General features: G+C 36.1%; 1 protein-coding gene across 3 annotated transcripts in view; it reads left to right on the top strand.

Moving 5' to 3' along the window:
* Nucleotides 1–14,911, top strand: part of TNPO1 (transportin 1) — a 99,076-nt gene that overhangs the window by 53,651 nt on the left and 30,514 nt on the right. For all 3 annotated transcript variants that reach the window (XR_009261782.1, XM_058729930.1, XM_058729922.1), the window contains exons 6-9: nucleotides 964–1,097; nucleotides 4,743–4,824; nucleotides 8,116–8,238; nucleotides 10,102–10,220. Coding sequence is in view for 2 of the 3 variants with exons in the window: in XM_058729930.1 (XP_058585913.1) it covers nucleotides 964–1,097; nucleotides 4,743–4,824; nucleotides 8,116–8,238; nucleotides 10,102–10,220 (458 nt within the window). In the remaining variant the exon portion in view is untranslated. The remainder of the gene's footprint in view (nucleotides 1–963; nucleotides 1,098–4,742; nucleotides 4,825–8,115; nucleotides 8,239–10,101; nucleotides 10,221–14,911) is intronic.

The following is a 14,911-nucleotide window of genomic DNA, read 5'->3' as shown; positions in this document are numbered from 1 at the left end:
GAAGGGGCAGAGAGGAGATCCTGAGCTGGCTCTCCGCTGATAGTGCGGGGCTTGAACCCACAAACTTGAGATCACAACCTGAGCAGAAACCAGGAGTTGGACACTTAACCGACTGAGCCACCTAGGCACTCCCATAAGTCACATTTTAAAGAGAAAGTATTCTTCTATTAATTGTACGAGGAAAGTAAGTACCAGGTTTCTGCTCCTGATGGAATTACAAGCAATAAATGAGATGTTCGAGGTGGTTAGTAGGTTGCATGTTATCTACTGGCAGGAGCTCTAGGTTAACCCCTTTGGTATAAAATGGATGTAGGGAAATAGTTGCTAATTTGAATTTTTTGCCCGTTTACCAAGTTTTGTCACCATTACCCAATGAATGATTTTACATATAAGTAATTTTTAAAAGATATTAAGACTTCTTTTTGACTTAAAATTGAAAAGAATATTTCAGGAGAAGTGAGCTTTTTCAGTTAGATAATATTTATTATAGTCCCTCCCAACCAAAATATCCTTTAATTTTAAGTCATTAAATGCTAGGATAAAAATGTACTATTATGTTTAAGCTAAGATTTTAGATACTTCAATGGTAAAATGATTTCTGTATTAAAATTGATGACTAAATTTATGGGTTTTATGAGAGCTGAAAACATTCATACAAATTAGTCTATATTCCTCAGTTTGCTTTTAAAATGGCTTCATTTATGGGGCACCTGGGTGGCTCAGTTGGTTAAGCGTTCGACTTCGGCTTAAGTCATCATCTTACGGTCTTTGGGTTCAAGCCCTCTGTCAGGCTCTGTGCTGACAGCTCAGAGCCTAGAGCCTGCTTCGAATTCTGTGTCTCCCTCTTTCTCTGCCCCGCACTCCCTCCCTCCACTTGTGCTCTGTCTCTATATCAAAAATAAACATTAAAAATAAAATGGCGTCACTTTTAATTAATTGTAATAATTTAAATATCTTTCACAGGGAGCATTTGGCGCCCTTCAGAAGATCTGTGAAGATTCTGCTGAGATTTTAGATAGTGATGTTTTAGATCGTCCTCTCAACATCATGATCCCCAAGTTTTTGCAGTTCTTCAAGCACAGTAGTCCAAAAATAAGGTATCTGTGTAGCCAGTATCAAATTAATTTGTAAACTCTAAGCCTGACCACTCTCATTTTCCATTACCTAATATTTTTGTGATTGGCAGAAGATGCTGATATTCCACAAAGGTGAACTTCAGTAGTTGAAATGTACTCCTTTCATAGCAAAACACATGAAATGTGAACTTTATCTGATGAAATTTTCATCCAATACGATAGTTCTCTACCTTCTAGATGGTATGCTTCAAAGATCCTTTGTGTAAGGCTGAAAGTCATTGTGTTTTGGGGATGTTGTCATGTTGTTTTTGTTTTAACTTATGAATCTTGCCAAGTCATTTGCAGCTTTGTGGTAAAAATTGCTCCAATACGACATCTGAATTATTTAGTAATTTCAGTTTAAGCGTTTTACATTTAATTTAAAACACTTTGAGCGTGAAGGTAGAAGAATTTTTGAGTACACTCAGATCAGTAGGGCCAATTGGCCACAAGTTAACCTTGGCCTGCTTTGTTTTCCTGTTATATCCCTAGTTCCTTGAGCAGTGCCTAGCATATAGTTGTTGAAATATTATTTTGGAATATTAGCCTTTGAGTAACTTGATTATCATCACTTGTCCTGTTGAGCTATAATTATCATGATGCTTTCACACTTTTGAGGTGTGTGAGACTCCTGTAACTTCACCAAAAGTTCCCCAGGCTGCTCTACTTGTTTTTTTGTGTTTTTTGTATTTTGCTTTTTGCTTTCTGCAATTACTTCTCCTTTTGTCTTTTGCTTATCATTAGTATGGAAAAGTCAGTGCTTTTCTGATTGTCAGTTGCTCTGATTTTTATTGTTTCCCATTGTCAGTGCTTCATGCTTTTAGGTAGAATGATCAAACACCATATTACTATTTAAAGTAGAAATTGTGCAGGATCCCAGAGGCAAGGATATCCAGCTGCATGAACTTTATGCATAGGCTGTAACTGTTTAGATGTTCATTGGAGTTTATTCCAAGATTCCAAGCTGTATTCTGAAGGATTCTCATTTCAACAATGTGACCAGAGGGTAATCAGGAATCTTTTTCTTGCTTAAATTCTTTATTACTTTTTCCTTTATCTCGATCTAATTTTAATTACTTTTCATCTTAAGTCGTACTTAATACAGTGTTCTCACAGTGGAAACTTAATAGATAATTTATGGTAGTGTCATGCAAACAAATGATGACATTTTACTCTTCCTGACATAGTTAACTAGAGTTCATGTTCCCTAGGAAGTCTTCTCCTCTTAATCTTTCAACTAAGGTGATGAAAAAAGGTATAGTTATTTGCATATTTTCTTTACTCCTAAGAAAGTCACTTTTTTTTGTGACCCAATTCTTAACAAGTGAAAGAAAAACAGAAAAATCCAAAAAGCATATTCCTGGCAATTGGCATACCATTACTAGATATAACAGTGTTTTGTAATGTTAATACATTTTTGTGGGTGGACATTTGTTTAAAACTTGACTAGGTGGACTTCAGGAATATAGAAATGTTTCTGTTTAGTGACTCTTCATTACTACCCATTTGAGATTCTGTTGTACATACCATTAAATTTTTTTCTTCATTTTAACATGTATTTGGGTAAACGTATTTGCTATGTATTTTAGCAATGCGTTAAGCTTCATCTTTATATTTTATTCTATATTATTGTTTAACACCTTATTTATACAGTTTAACTGATATTTTTTATGTACTATTAAAAGTGGTTTTCCATCTCAAAATAACTGCTGAACTTTGAGAATATAGAATGAGGCAAAGGATTATAGTTTTATCCATTACAGCATTAAGCAATTGAAAAATCAGAGCCACTTGATTTTTATAAATCCTACCAGAAATACACAAAGTTGGGTTATCATTCTTAGCTCATGACCTTCTCATCTTCGCCCACTTGCATTTATTTAGTCTTTAGTTACATATTAGTTATTTTTAATAATAAGCATTCAAACCTACCACCCAGAATGAAAGCTAAGGTCTTGACAGCAACCTCATCTAATCCTGACTTGACCCTTCCCTTGGATTGTTAAAAAACAATTATTGAAAATATATATGATATGTAAAAAAATGTATATATATATCTGTATGTGTTTTTAACTTTATAAATAGTATTTTACTGAACTTAATCTTTGGTGACTTTTTAAATTTAATATTTTGCTAGGATTCGTCCATATTTTGTCATTATAGCTCATTTGTTTTGACAACTATATAGTACCTCATACGAGGTTTACACAATTTATTCATGATCTTCCCCTTGAACTCCCCCTTAGCCTTTGGGTGGCTTCCAGGTACTTGCTAGTGTGGATAGTGCTGTTGAAAACATTTGCTTGTCTCCTTTTGTCTATTTGCAAGAGTTTCTAGGAAGATGTAAAGTCTTTGGGGAGGAATTTCTAAGACACTGGGTACATAACAAGGAAAGAACCCCAAACTGTTTTCCAGGGCGTTTGCATCAATTCATACTTTCTATTAACAAAGGAAAAGTTTCTCTGGGTGCATATATTCTCCATTTAGTATTGTCATGTATTTTAATTTTTGCCAAATAGAAAATTGTGTTTCATTATGAGCTTGATGGTTATTTCTGTGTCATTGGTTATGTTGAATATCTTGTCATAGGTTTATTGGGTATCTGGTACCTTCTTCTGTCGCCTTTTTCTCTTGGGTTATCAGAAGAAGAGGCAGACAGAAAAAAAACTATAGTTTCATGATAAGTACTGTGGAAAAATGAGAGTAAGGGCTTAGAGGTATTTTACATAGAAGTTTCACTGTACAGGTGACATTTGTGTAGAGACTCTGAACAAAGTAAAGTAACGCATCTTTGAAAGGTCAAGGGGAAAGACATTTAAGACAGGGAACAAGTATAAAGGTTTTAGAGTTAGGAACAAGCCTTTTACTCTGACCAAAAAAGAAAACTTTGCATCATACTAGGAAACGTAGGGAGTAACCACACTGTAGTGGAATGTCTAGGCCAATAGTCAGCAAACTGTGACCCATGGGGCCAAATTCGGGCCATAACATATGAATTAAGAATGATTTTATACTTAAAAAGGTTATGTTTGGGGGTGGGGGTGAATGTGCCACAGAGGTTTTATGTGACCCACAAATCTTAAAATATTACCATTTGATCTTTGGTAGAAAATATAGACTGTGTTTTATTGGAGAAATCTGAACAAGGGTATAATGTGATCTTATTGGAGTAATCCTCATAGGAAATCATGGCTTGGACTAGGGAAGAAGTGAAGGTGGTTAAGAAGTGATTGGATTATGGGTATATTTTTACAGGTAGTGCCATTAGGAGTTGCTATGGCATTGAGTTGACTACGTCTTTAGTTTTAAAGGAATGTGTACCCATTATATATATCCATTATGCCTCTGCCCACCATCCCACTGTTCAGAGGTATCCACTATTAAAAATATGCACATGTCCTTTTTGAGTCTCACCACTTTCAGAGAAGTACTAATGTAATGTTCTGCACCCTGCGTTTTTCACTTAAGATTCATACTCGTGTGTGCCATATATATATAAATACATACATTTATGGCTCTACATACACCATAATTTTTTTTACGGAGGAGTATTTAAGTTCTTGTCTATCTTCTGTAAATAGAAAATGCTGCAGTGAGCATGTGTTAAATGTTAAATTTTGTTTCTAGGTCTCACGCTGTTGCATGTGTCAATCAGTTTATCATCAGTAGGACTCAAGCTCTGATGTTGCACATTGATTCTTTTATTGAGGTAAGATTGTCTCTCTCCCCTTCCCCCCACCCCCATTTGCTTTTGGGGAAGTTAGAAAATGTTAAATTATTTGATAGTATTAAACTTGGATACAGTGTAGACTTTGTGATTTTTGTTAACTAAAAATAAAAGCACTTTTCCTCTATTACTGATTTTTTTTTTTAATGATACAAACATTGATTATGGAATTTGGGTGTTTAATATCTTGAGTATTTTGTCAAATTTTATCACATTTTTTGTTTGAATATACTATTCAAATTCCAAATGTAAATTAAGTCTCCCAGCTATTTTGCAGTATTTGAAACATGAAACATTGGTGAGTTTGAATCATCTTAACTTGATAAAGAATCTGAAGGCATAGACTAAAAGGACGGTGCTTCATTTTCCATTGGTTTCCATTGTAAAATTAGAGGTGTCATGGAAAAAATTGACTCTTAAATCTCGTCAAGTATTTCTAAAGGCCCTTTTACCTTTTCGATAAAAGCAGAAAGGCAACAACAGCATTATTTTCTGGCCATGAACCCTAAGCAACAGGATTTTTTCAGAACTGCTACCACTTGATCACCACAGTTGTAAACAAGTTGTTAAAGTTCCTTAAGCATTTCACTTTTATTTTCATTAAATCAGAGTTTAATAGTTCATTCGTTTCCAGCTATTAAAAATTTTAGAGGCCATCCTGCTAGAATTTTTGTTGGGAAATTATAAGAAAGGAGGGGAAAATGGTGTCATCTTTTCCCTCATCACTTAAATTGACAAGCTTTTTTCTGAACATATCTTACCAGTAGACTATGAGTAGTAGCCATAAGGATCCTCTAGCCATTTAAAAGTTGAAACTAAAACACGAGTCTTAAGTGGATATTGCCGAGTCCTGTGAATTAGGCATTGTGCTTGGTGCTAGGGATACATAAATAAATGTTATGCCTCAAGGTGTTTTCAGTCTGGTTTGGTGTAGAAGGTAGTGGATTATCTCAAAGTCTGGCGTCAGCCTGCCTGGGTTCAAATCTCAGCTCCACAGCTGCTAACTTTGGGCACATTATTTAACATGTTTTCCATTACCTTCTCTGTAAAATGAGGCTAATAATTTACCTTGTTGGATTGTTAAAAAGATACTTGCTATAACTAAATTGGAACAGAGCCTGCTATTCCAGAGCTATTTCATAGCTTAAAACAGGAACAGGGATAGATACACCAATATCTTATACAGAAATATAATTTAGAATAAAAGATACTAAATTCCCTCAGAAAACAAAGATTCCACAGGACCATACTCAGCAAGTGGAGCAAGAACATCCCAATATTTTAAAATCTTTTCCATTAGTGTTCCATTACCATTTTAACAGTTCTTTCCTACTTGATAATCCTACAAGATTCAACTAGTTCTCCATCCTACGAGAGCAGTCAACATCCATAGGAAGCACCTGACACATAGTAGGCCCTCGATAACCATTTGCTAAATGAAGAAATAGATCTATTATTTCTTGAATTATTGTTTTTATCAGGGGCAGGTGTTAGTCTGCTGAGTCCGACAATATTGACTGAAAAGTGTATTGGTTACTATTATGTGGCTAAGACGTATCTTGGCAAAGCTAAATTCTCATACTTAAGACAACATTAAATTTAACGAAGAATGTGTATTGAACCTATAAGCAATGCTGTCAGAGTATTCTCTGTGTAAAATATATATCTATCTGATGAAAAGAGGAACTGTAGAGGTTTCAAAGCATCCGATGCAGAGGCAGGACTTGGGGAAATCGAAGATCGAAGTTTTTAAAATTCTACATCAGTAGTTCACATACTGTCACATTTGATATTTGAACTTCTCCATTGTTTTATCTGTTGTAATAAGATTTCAAGTTCATCTGTTTGGAGATGTTTCTCTGGTTTTTGGTTTTGGTTTTGGTTTTGTTTCTTTTTTGTTTTTTGGCTTTTTGTTTTTAAAGATTGTGGGACATCGAAGTTTTCTTAATGTTTATTTATTTTGAGTGGGGGGGTGGTGGCACAGCACGAGTGGAGGAGGGGCAGAGAGAGAGAATTCCAGACAGGTTCCACACCACCAGCGCAGAGCCCGATGTGGGGCTCAAACTCAGAAAACCATGAGATGATGGCCTGAGTCAAGATCAAGAGTGGGATGCTTGAATCGACTAAGCCATCCAGGCGCCCCCACATTAAATTTTTTTAAATAATCTTTTTATTATAATTCATGTGTATGTGTAGATAAAGTAAAATTCAGGAACGAGATGGGGGAGGGTTACTGTTTCTACTTCTTATATCTCCACTTTGCAACCTCTACAAAACACAGCTTATTAGTATAAGGAAATGAATCTGGACTTAAAATTCCATGAAAACCAAATTCAGATGCCCCCTGGGTAGCAAGTTATGTAACTTCTAAACTTCTTTATCTGTAAAATTGTATAACAACATCTTAGAGAAGACTAAATGAAATAGTCTGTTGTTTACTCAGGCTTTTTGCCCCCTCACCTTGGTGACAAACCTGTTTGGGAAAACATAATCTTGATTGCTACTTTTACTATTTTTTCAGTAGTTGGCTTGGAGAACAATAAGTAGTTTGGGGTTAAGTTGTTGGAAACTCAGCATACATTTCCCAGTTATTGATACTTTTAGAGAATTTGTACCTGTTACTACCCTAAGAATTGGGATTGGTAGAAATAATCTCTTGACAGACCGTAATTTTGAAGGAAAATAAATTGTATTTTGAAGATTATCTTCTTCTGGGTGAGGGAGATGAATGCCCCATGTCCTAATGACATGGTTTTATTCCACAAATTAAAATTACCTTAAAACATACCCAATCAGTGGTACCTGGGTGGCTCAGTCAGTTGAGTGGCCAACTTTGGTTCAGGTCATGACCTCATGGTTCATGGGTTTGAGTGTGGGCCCGTGTCATGCTTAGCGCTGACAGCGAGGAACCTGCTTCAAATTCTGTCGCCCCCTCTCTCTGCCCCTCCCCTGCTCATGTTCATTCTCTCTCTCTCTCTCTTTCTCTTTCTCTCTCAAAGATAAACATAAAAAAAACAAAACCCACAACCAATCATACTGTCTCCAAAAGAATGGCTTTAGGTCATTTACCAAAGTCATGGGTTTTGACAATTATCATCCTACATTTAATTAATTGTCTTATAACCTAATATTTCAGGCCAATTAATTCCATCTTTATTTGTACCTTCTTAGAGTTTCTTTAAATGTTACCAACTTACAGATGACTGGTTATTATGTATAAACCTTTCTAATACATTGAAATGCTTAACAAGAGAAAAATTTCTCATGCAATAGAACCTCTTTGCATTGGCTGGTGATGAAGAACCAGAGGTACGGAAAAATGTGTGCCGGGCACTTGTGATGTTGCTTGAAGTTCGAATGGATCGCCTGCTTCCTCACATGCATAATATAGTTGAGGTAATACAAACAACTTAAAGACACTCTCCTCATTTTTCCCCCAAGAAAATCCTTGAGATAAAAATGCATAATGTCAAATATATTTAACAATTTATTTAACACATTTGTTGGGGATGAATAATGAAACCAGTTATGGCCTTAAAATTATAAGTTATCTTTATGGTGACTTTTCTCTCATGAGATTTAAGATGTGTATAGAGAGGGAAAAGTATTTAAAGGAATAGATGGCTTTTAACCAGAATAACTAACAAATGTTTAAATTATTTGTGTTTATCAGATATGGGTTAGACTAAGTGATCACTAAAACTGTGGTACATTAAGTAGCACATTCTTATGTCATTGGAGTTTGGAATTACAGTGTTTGTTTTCCACCCATTACTGGTAAAATTATTCTGATCCACTTGTGATTTATGGTAACAGTGAAATTTCTGAGAAGACATAATCGCTATAGTTTTTTTTTTTAAGACTTTCAATCCCTATGCAATTAAAATAATTTTACTAGGAAATTCTGAGTATGTTGATCATAAATTAGCCATATTTAAAGGAAGTAGTACATAGCACCAAGGTAAAATTATTATTAGAACAAAATAACTTGTTTGGGCAGTACTCAGTACTGCTAGTGTCAAACTCTAGCACCTAGTTTTCATATTATTGGATATAGTTGTGTGTGAGTAGTATATAGCTTGGCAAGTGTGTGAGAATGTTATTTAGATCCTTTGTATGGTAGAGAGAGAGAAAATCTTTTTTTTAAAGGGTGGGGTCTAAGACCTGTTAGGAAAAGGCTAGCATTGATAGTGCACAGCCAGTCCTTTTCTGAAGCGTATGGAAGGGTCGTTGTAGAAATAAAGGTATGTAGCAGCACTAAATGGGAATAAGGTACATTTTCTCTGATGAACTTATTCTCTCTGAAGTGCTTAGAAGAATCAGGTGGAGTTAGTTGAAAGTTTAGTGAAAGCTGGAGCTAACCAGAAAGTTAAAGACCTTTATTTTATCATTTGCTAGAGCCATGTCATAGCTGGGAAGCCAGCGTAGAACCGTAGAGTTCTACGATTCTTCAGCGATACTGAGCTTGGTAGTAGGACATAGTATAGAATGTAGTAGGTGTTGGCCTATCACATCTTTTGCGTTGCCATGTTTAGCCCTGTGAGATGTTGCAGTCAGGGAGAGAGTGTGTATAAAAGCTTCATCCATCATTTGACGCCATTTCCATGCCCATATACATTGGGAAATGCATATTTATTTTGTTTTTGCATATTTTAAAAGATTTTTTAAAAGAGGGGTAGACACAAAATTTGGATACATTTTATGATCAGATGTTCCTACAATTAAGAATGAATTTGGCTTGGCATGTTCAAAGGACATGATAAACCTATTCTCTCGGAAACTATAAATTATAGTAGCACTAAGAAATGTCACTAGTTCTTTCCAAATTAAAAAAAAATAACTTTTGTAATTGTATAATATGTATATGTCACTTTATATTCGTGAAAATACAAAAGACAGCTTGAGTTGTTACGTTATAAAAAGATTCTTCCTTTTAAAGAAAGGTATAATGGACTTTCTTATTTTGATGTTTCTAAGAAAACAGTGTTTGTTAAATACATTTCATAAACCAAAATACACCTGTACAGAAGCAGATAGGCCAGACATGCTTAGGACACTTTTCATTAAGCAACATTCTATACCAGTGGTTCTTCAGTTTGGCTGCATTTTAGAATTGACTCAGAAACTTTTAAAAACCCAAAGCCTAGGTTGAGAATCACTAGTTCAAGGCCACAGCAGAGGATGACCATTAGCTTGCTGGAAAAAGGTTTATTTTAATTGTGTGATTTAAACTGATTAATACTAATGCTTTGTTTGTAGTACATGCTCCAGAGGACGCAAGATCAGGATGAAAATGTGGCTTTGGAAGCCTGTGAATTCTGGCTCACTTTGGCTGAGCAACCGATATGCAAGGATGTACTCGTAAGGCATCTTCCTAAGTAAGTGTTCATTCTGCTGAATGCTACCTTGTTCTTATATTTAACAGTGAGTCCTCGTTTTTGCATTTTTAGATTGCATTCTTCTGCCGTTAGGGAATGAAATTCTAAATGAGTTAGACTTAATTTTACTTGGTATAACTGCCGATTATAACTAAAGAGATTTTTCAAGAAGCGGTTTTTGGGGTTGTTTTTTTGTTTTAATTACATGTGAGTGGTTTATTCTAAATCATAATCTTAATTGTGGATAATTTGTGGCACGTTTCTTTCTTTCCTTTTTTTCTTTTTTTTTTCCCTTTAATCCTGTTAATTTGACTGGACTTGGGTGGGGTTTTCTCCTCAAAAGTAATTTTCCGGCAGTTGTGATGTTATCAGGTTTTTGGTTAGCCTATTATTAAGCCTATTTCTAACTCTGAATGCTGTTATATCAGGTTGTTTTTTTAATCTTTTTTCCAATTTTTATTGAGACATAATTGACCTAAAACATTGTATTAATTTTGCTACATAATGATTTCATACATGTGTTAAGGTCAATTACTTTTAAATTTTTTTTTTTTTTCAACGTTTTTAATTTATTTTTGGGACAGAGAGAGACAGAGCATGAACGGGGGAGGGGCAGAGAGAGAGGGAGACACAGAATCGGAAACAGGCTCCAGGCTCCGAGCCATCAGCCCAGAGCCTGACGCGGGGCTCGAACTCACGGACCGCGAGATCGTGACCTGGCTGAAGTCGGACGCTTAACCGACTGCGCCACCCAGGTGCCCCGAGGTCAATTACTTTTAAAAGTAATGCTTGGGGCGCCTGGGTGGCTCAGTCATTTGAGCGGCTGACTTCAGCTCAGGTCATGATCTCACGGTTTGAGGTTTGAGTCCTGCGTCAGGCTCTGTGCTGAAAGCTCAGAGCCTGGAGCCTGCTTCAGATTCTGTCTCTCCCTCTCTCTGACCCTTATCCACTCATGCTGTTTCTCTTCAAAAATAAATTTAGAAAACATTGAAAAAAAAATTTTTTTTTGAATAAAAATAAAAGTAGTGTTTAACTTTCTTTTGAAAAATTTTTTGTGTATGTTAGTGCCATATGCCAAATAACATTTATTCAGAATGTTTGGGGAGAATTAAATTTGATACTATGTAAAAGCACTTCACATGGCATCTAGCTCTCTTCAGTACTTAAAATTTTGATTATACTGTTTTGTGGTTTGCTGTTTTCAGTTGTGTATTGTGCAGTTTCCTCTTCTCAGTTTTTAAGCTTTGAATACTATTCCATCATGGTGTGCATACTGTTTTATATTCGACCCTTCTATTGTTGAATATTTACATTTGCCTTTTTTTTAAATGTTTTATTTATTTGTTTTGAGAGAGAGTACAAGCAAGAGAGGGGCAGAAAGGGAGAGAGAGAAAGCATCTCCTGCAGGCTTCATGCTGTCAGCTCTAACTCCAGAACCATGAGATCATGACCTGAGCCGAGATCAAGAGTTAGATGCTTAACCAACTGAGCCACCGAGGCACCCCTGCCCTTTTTTAAAAATTACAAGTAATCCTGGAGTCAGCATCTTTTCTTTGTCCATAAGTGGTTATCTCTTTCAGGTAGAATTCTTACAAGTGATGTTTACCAAAGTCAAAGGATCGTAAATACTCCACAAATTATTCTGTAGTGAAGTTACACCAATTTATAAGCCACCACCAGCATCCCATCCTGTCAACCTTCTGCTGGCCATTACCATTTCTGTAATCTTAGTCATCTGGATGAGCAAAACAAAACCACTTTTTTTAGAATGTTATGGTATCGGTGGGTTAATTTTTTTTTTTTCCAGATATTTATGTTACTTGGATGTTCTCATTTTCATATCTGTCGCATTCTTTTTCCACCAAGAAAGCAGCAGTTGTACCTATGTTTTATTCTAGTCAGTCTGGAGTTTATTAGGGAGTAAAGTGCGAGGTGGTGTGCTAAATGGATTTTCCTCCTTTAGGAAATCCAGATAATTAACTTTTCTTTCTCCTTAACTTGTGATGCCACTTTTATGATGTGCTTAGTTCTTACTGTAGGACCATATAATTCAAAAAGTCATGTAAACGGGTGCCTCAGTCAGTTAAGCATCTGATTGTTGATTTCAGCTCAGGTCATCATCTCACAGTTGGTGGGTTGAAGCCCCACATCAGGCTACCTGCTGACAGTACAGAGCCTGCTTGGAATTCTCTCTCTGTCCATCCCCAGCTCTCTCTCTCCCTCAAAAATAAATAAAACTTTTTTTTTGTGTGTTATATAAGCAGACATTAATTCATACAAAGACTGAAGAAATTCTATCATGAAAACCCAAGCTATAACATTAGGAAGTATTGTTAATAAGCAATTATAACTTCATGCTCCAACTTGGTTATTACACTAATAAAACCTAAACATCCTTAAAGCAAGGAAGAACTTGGTATCAGGCTAAAGGAGCAGAACTTAATCTTTTTTTCTATGCTGATTGTTGCAGACCTTAAATAACCTAAGGCAGCCATAACTGGGTTTGATACATATATCTTCCGAACCATTGGTTTGGGAACCATATTTATATAAAACAAGGCTACTTTTATTTTTCATCGTAAAAATGCATTTTGAGGACTGGAGAATAACCACACTGATCTGATGCTGAAATAGGAAACATAATAAAAGCACTAGTTTTTCCTAGCACTGTTCATCAGCCCCATGTTTATTATGAGCAAAAAATGTTTGCTTAGGAGTAAAAATTGTATATGTAATGAGAACTGTGTTGTTATGAACTCGTATAGAAAGCACCAGAGTGTCAAGGGATGACAGTAAATTCTTTTATGTGTTTCTGGGCTTTGTAAAATCTGTTCCTTTTTTTTTTTTTCTTTTGTTTTAACCAATATTACTCTCTTTTGATTACTGAATATTTGATGATATATTTTCTTATCTGGCAGAGCAATTCTTCATTTTTTTTTTAATGTTTATTTATTTTGAGAGTGAGTGGGTGCATGTGTGAGTGAGCCGGCGGAGGGGGGGGTGGTGGTTGGCGCACAGAGAGACAAGGAGAGAGAATCCCAAGCAGGCTCCACACTGTCAGTGCAGAGCCCAACATAGGGCTTGAACTCAAATTGTGAGATCATGACCTGAGCTGAAATCACCAGTGGAATGCTTAACTGACTGAGGCATCCAGGTGCCCCTCATTTCATTTTTTATTCCCAGTTATTTTGGCTTTTCCCATCTTTATTCTTCTACATTAATATTAGTACCTCCTGGCACTGTTTGGATTAATCTATGTAAAGCAAGTAATGCTAAGTACGTATTTAAGGACTCAGTAAACATTCATTGTTGGTATTGACGTCGTTGCCTTTCCGTGATACTGCATTAAAAATTCTCTCTTGGGGCACCTGTGTGGCTCAGTTGGTTAAGCGTCCAACTTCAGCTCAGGTCATGATCTCACAGTCCGTGAGTTCGGGCCCTGCATCGGGCTCTGTGCTGACAGCTCAGAGCCTGGAGCCTGCTTCAGATTCTGTGTCTCCCTCTCTCCCTGCCCCTCCCCTGCTCTGTCTCTCTCTGTCTCAAAAATAAATAAAAACATTAAAAAGAAAAAATTTCTTTACTGGGGTGCCTGGCTGTCTCAGTCAGTAGAACATGGGACTCTTGATTCAGGATCATGAGTTCAATCCCCATGTTGGGCATAGTGCTTAATTTTTTTTCTAAAAAAGAAAAATACTCTTTTTTCGGGCTACATGAGGCTTCAGGAGAAGGCTCCTTAATAATTAGATCTAAAAATAGTGGTCTCCTTGAAAGATGGGAATTCTTCAGACAAACGCCATATTGCTACATGGTCACAGTTAATGTCCATATCTCACTTTCCAATTTGATTTGCTTATCCAGCTTTATCAGTCCCTTATTGCCTGCATATCTTTTCATTCTGTCTTTCTCTGGCACAGACATCATGATTCACAAATCAACTATATTGACCATAAACTTCTAGCTACCCTGCATCTCCCCTGCTTTGGATTAATAAACTGTCTTTGCTTCCTGTCAAATGCTTTTGGGAAGTCACACCACCAGGATTGATGGTTGTAGAAATGCATGGTTTTCGATGTCAAGTGGCCTCTTCACACTGCCAATTTTTCTTATTCCAGGTCACTTTTTATCTTCCATTCAGTAGAGCAGCCATTCAAACCTTTATCACTCTTCTGAATTCTCTTCATTCATTCTGAGCACTTCTGCTTTATAGGGAAAACAAGTGACCCTTCATCTTGCCCCAAAACTTAAAGATATATTTTCACGTGAGTGGTCTTGGACAGCATAATTTTTTCTTCAGGTACCTCGTTCCACCGAATATATACTTTTCTCTGCTTGAACTTTCTTTCTCTTCTTTCTCCATAACTTGAATTTTTTCCGTCTTAAAAATGATTCAGAAGAACAGATGAGGCTCACTGTCCTTACTTCTTTACCTCACCTCATGTTATTTCACAGTCTGCCATCTGTCTCCCCACTTCCCCCAAATTATTGACAGAGATGACTTAATTGTTGGTGATCCAAATGGATCTGTCTCTGCAAAATGCCTGTAGCTTATAAAATAGGGTTTTATTTGTTATAAATTTTATATAGCTGTGTTATATTAGCTGTAATGTTAAATTGATATTAATCTGTATTTTAGAATTTGAAAGGATTTAAACATGAAAGTGTGGCTGGCCCATATTTTTTCTACCTGTCTA

The sequence above is a fragment of the Neofelis nebulosa genome, chromosome 1 (genome assembly GCF_028018385.1).
Source record: "Neofelis nebulosa isolate mNeoNeb1 chromosome 1, mNeoNeb1.pri, whole genome shotgun sequence".
NCBI lineage: Eukaryota > Metazoa > Chordata > Mammalia > Carnivora > Felidae > Neofelis > Neofelis nebulosa.
Note: the sequence above shows the minus strand (reverse complement) of the source record. Positions and strands in the feature narration are given on the sequence as shown.